This window comes from Ursus maritimus (genome assembly GCF_017311325.1).
Source record: "Ursus maritimus isolate PB19 chromosome X unlocalized genomic scaffold, ASM1731132v1 scaffold_X1, whole genome shotgun sequence".
NCBI classification, from domain to species: Eukaryota; Metazoa; Chordata; class Mammalia; order Carnivora; family Ursidae; genus Ursus; species Ursus maritimus.
In genome coordinates, this window is record NW_024423319.1 from 42,659,423 (window position 1) to 42,663,785 (window position 4,363).

Sequence of the window (4,363 nt, forward strand, 5' to 3'; positions counted from 1 at the left end):
AGAGAGAGAGAAAGACAAACCAAGAAATAGATTCTTAACTAAAGAGAACAAACTGACAGTTACCAGAGGGGAGGTAGGTGGGGGGACAGGTGAAATAGGTAATGGAGATTAAGGAGTGCACTTGTGATGAGCACAGAATGATGTATGGAAGTGTTGAATCACTATATTGTACACCTGAAACTAATATTACACTGTATGTTCACTAACTGGAATTTAAATTAATACTTTAAAAAATGGCTTACTTCAATCTTCTAAAAGTATTTAATAGCAGAATGGAAGAATAGTAGCATACAGATACAAGTGATCACAAGCTGAAGTCCATGTTTACAATGTTATGGAAGGAATAAAAAAGGGTAAAAAAATATTCTGAGGCCAGAAGCAGAGAAGGCCAAGGAGTAAACAGGGCAGCTGCTATAAAACCATCAGTGAGAGCGGAGAGTGGCAAGAAGAGAACTGTCCTCAGCACCCTGTTCTTCTTGCTCTATATCTTCTCCCTGGATTATTTCAACCACTACTTGGAACCCAACTTCCACTTTTCAATATTATATCTCCAGCCCTGATGTCTTTCCTAAGTACTAGACTCATATATTTAACTGCCTGTGGGGTATCTCTATTACGATGCCCCAAAGGTATCTCAATATCAATATGTGCACAAGGGTGAACTCCCTCCCAAACAACTTCTCTTTCATTTTCCATCTAAGTCTACAGCATCACTATCTATTTAGTTCCCTGTATCTGAAATCTGGGAATTACCCTACCCATTTTCTCATCCCTGTCCCTGACACTCCTATGAATTCTATCAACCAAAGAGCTCTCTACACTCTTCTCTCCATTCTAACATCTACTGCTCTAGTTTACATATTGAATTACTGTGACATCCCCTAATGGGTCTCCTGACTCCAGTATCTCCCCTCTTTCCTTGCCATTCCAATTTCTACATTATCTCCTGAATGATCTTTCTACAGAAGTCACTGTAGAACAAGCCAAAACATGAACCCTTTCCATATAATTTATATAAACCCTTTCCAGACAAATAATTTAAAATACACAAACTGAAATGGGAAAAAAAAAGACAATGGTTTAAAAAGAGAGCTAAAACAGTGGGATTTAAACCTCTGGCATTTAACCACCTTCTTAAGTAATATTTTGATGCCTGATACATTATTTTTTTCTATCTGACACAAGACCCTTAGAGAAGAAATGTTATCTATTTCAATGTAGTTCATAGAACAAAACATAATTCCCATGTAATAAATAATGAATTTCTGATTTTTGAAATAGAAAAATAAATTAAAACCCAAAATGAGTATACTTCTGCATGGCCAGTCCCTTCAGTGCATAAATGTTGGCACATAAAAGAGAATGAAGAGTTAAATTAGAAAGGTAGACTAAACTGAGATTCTAATATGAGGCCGAGGAGTGTGTCACAGGAAGCCATGAAATATTCTTAAACTTGAAAGTAGTATGATCATAGGAAAGATTAGGGGTTAGAAAGAGATTAAAGTTAGGGAGATTATCTAGGAGGCAATGTGGGCACTCTCTAAATGGGAATGGGTGTCAAAAGAAGTTTCTGATGTAGCAACAAGACTAGGGGACCAACTTGCTGTATTACTAATGGCAAGTGGTGTTGATGATTTTGAGGTTTCTATACTGAACATAGGAATATAGGAGGAGAATCATCTCTAGGTAAAAAGTGTGAACATTTGGCTTTTGGATATCTTTGGGATATGTAGGAAATATGAGTCTAAACCAGGAGCTGGCAAACTACAGGCCAAATCCTGCCAGTTGCCTATTTTTATACATAAAGTTTTACCGGAATATAGCCATGCTTATTTCTTCAAGTATTTTTTACAGCTGCTTTTATGCTACAAGTAGTTGGGGCAGAGATCTTTTGCCTACAAAGCCTCAAATGATTACTACCTGGCCTTTTACGTAAAAAAAAATTGCTGACCCTCGTATTCCAGTTCAGTAGTGTCTGGAATACAAGATACAGAATCTTTTTGGCGCGGGGTGAGGGGGGTGGCTTTTTCTGTTCTAGAACATTCCACCTTGGATAGGGGCGGGGCCCCTGATGTGGAACAAACCATTATGGTGGGGGTGGAGATTAGCGGATGAAACGTTTTGTACTTGATTATATTCTCAGTTTTGTCTTTTCTCACCACTCCTGTTGTTTCCCCGCCTTCAGGGACTTTCAACAACGTAGCGGGTTCTCTTATGTCCTGGAGCTTGGGAGGAAACTTCCTCACAAATTCCCTACCACCCCCACTGTCTCTGGAAGTTGGAACAGTCCCAGGGTAAAAGCTTCGAGGGTTAGCCTGGAAAATTCCTTTCCTCGGAGCCCCTAAAGGGAGAGACATACGCTTTCTCTTTCGGTACCGTAGGCAAGGCAGGTAGGTCCGCACCTCCTCTAACCCCAGCTAGAGAGGCGAAGCCTGTCGAGGAGCGTACTATGGCAGGGGGCAAGCCCCTCGGGCGTCTTTATGAGGGTCTGAGGGGCGGTGGGGCGGGGCAGGGGTGCGGGGCAGGGGGTGGGGGCGGGGTGGGGCAAGGCGATCAGATGGGAAGAGACTGAGTGGGGACGGCTAAAGGGGAGGGAAAGAGCAACTGGTTGATTCATCCCAGAGCCAGCCAAGCCCCTAAAGCCCTCAGCCATTATGGCCTTGAAACCCGAGGACCCCAGTGGTGGGTTCCAGCAAGGCAAGGTGGTAGCCTTCATCAATGAGAAGATGGCCGGGCACGCGAAAGGCCCCGAGTTCTACCTTGAGAATATATCCCTGTCCTGGGAGGAGGAGAACAAGCTCAGGGACATCCTGGAGGACAGCGCGGTGCAGCGAGGCCAAAGACGCCTGTGCCTGGAGCAGCCTGGCCCTGGGCGTGCGCTTTGCCCACAGGCAGAGCCAGTTACGGGCACAGGGTGCACTGGCTGCAGGACTCGCCAAACTGCATAAGTCCGCTGCAGGCTCCGCCCAGACCTAAAGGAGCTCACAGCGCAGCAGGAGATGGAGCGCAAGGAGGCAGCCTTCCAGCTGCGGCAGACACAAGAAAACCTGGCAGAGATGCGCAAGGAAAGAGACCTCCTGAGGTGGAAGCTCCTCCAGACTGTAAGATTACCTCGACTTGATCCCTGCCCCATCTCCTGGCCCCATTTCCCTGCCCCACCCTCTCACTGTCCCCAGAAGAGGTCTTAATCCTGTCCACTTCTCTCCAGGAGCTGGGGTCTCCGCAGAAGCGGGAGCGGGTCCAGGTCGCAGAGGAGACAGGCCTGGCTACTGCCAGTGGGGCTGGAACAGAAGGAGCAGGTGAGGAGGAAGAGGAGGCAGTGGCTGCTGCTACTTCTGCTCCAGCTACTTCTGCTCCAGCTGCTGGCACCACAGGAAGAGGAAGAAGAAGACAAAAGGATGCTGAAGGGGCAGAGGCCACCAAGAAGCTGGGTAGAAGCCCTGTGCACCTTCCTGGAGCTGAGGAGCAGAAAAATTACACCTCTGGTGGGCAGAGAGAGGGAGATCTCAGGTCAGTGGAAACAACCATGTTTTATTTCTCTGGGACCCTCAAGCCTGGGTCCAGAGTCACACCATCACCCCTTCCTGTCCAGCTCCCTCCCTCATTCACACACTCCTATTCATGCCCCTCATCCCCCTTCCCAGCTGTGCCCACACCATCCCCACCAGCAGCAACATTCACAGCAGAAGCTCCATCTCTGACATCTCCCAACAGGAAGCCCTCTGATGTTAGCTCACGGTCAGATGGGGGGTCCCAGGGAACAGACCCTCAAGAATCCCAAAGAGACCGGAGAGACTCCGAACCCCATCAGCAGAGAAGACCTCCCATATTTCGCAGGCCTGGGGACTGGGACTGCCGTTGGTGTAAAGCTGTGAATTTTTCACGGAGAGAAATTTGCTTCCGCTGTAGGAGGGGAACTTGGCGGCGAAGCCCTCAGTGAATTCAGAAATGTGAAATAGAACAGAAAATCCCAATGGGAAATCAATTTTTAGAGGGAGGGGGAGAGGTAGGGGAGGGTTTGGGAAAAGGGGGAAAAGGCAGGGTGTGCAAATGGGGCAAGGGTGTTGCAAGAGAGGTAGAAAAGTGGGCTGGGAGGTGGGGTATGGGGTGGTGGCTGGGGAGGGCATAGATTGGGTAGTTGGGGGGGTAAAACATAGACAGACTTATTCTGATGATCTCTTTTGTGTTCCAGAACATTAGCATTCCACACCTTTTTAGTATGTGTCTCCCTCCCCAACCCTAGTATCTGGTGGACCTGAGCAGCCACGCATATGACAACCCACCCCTCTCCCCACCTAGGCTGTATATGATTGGTGCAGGAGTGGTCACCTGACCCATCCTGAGCCAAACAGGTCTCACACTA

At 47.4% G+C, this 4,363-nt stretch overlaps 1 protein-coding gene across 1 annotated transcript; it reads left to right on the forward strand.

Annotated features, from left to right (window-relative positions):
- Positions 1-2,654: 2,654 nt before the first annotated feature.
- LOC121102307 (testis-expressed protein 13A-like) lies at positions 2,655-3,940 on the forward strand. Its single transcript, XM_040628110.1, is given in 6 exon segments — positions 2,655-2,827; positions 2,829-2,956; positions 2,959-3,101; positions 3,209-3,431; positions 3,464-3,586; positions 3,645-3,940. Coding segments are annotated over 6 exon segments (1,086 nt in total).
- The last annotated feature ends 423 nt before the right edge of the window (positions 3,941-4,363 follow it).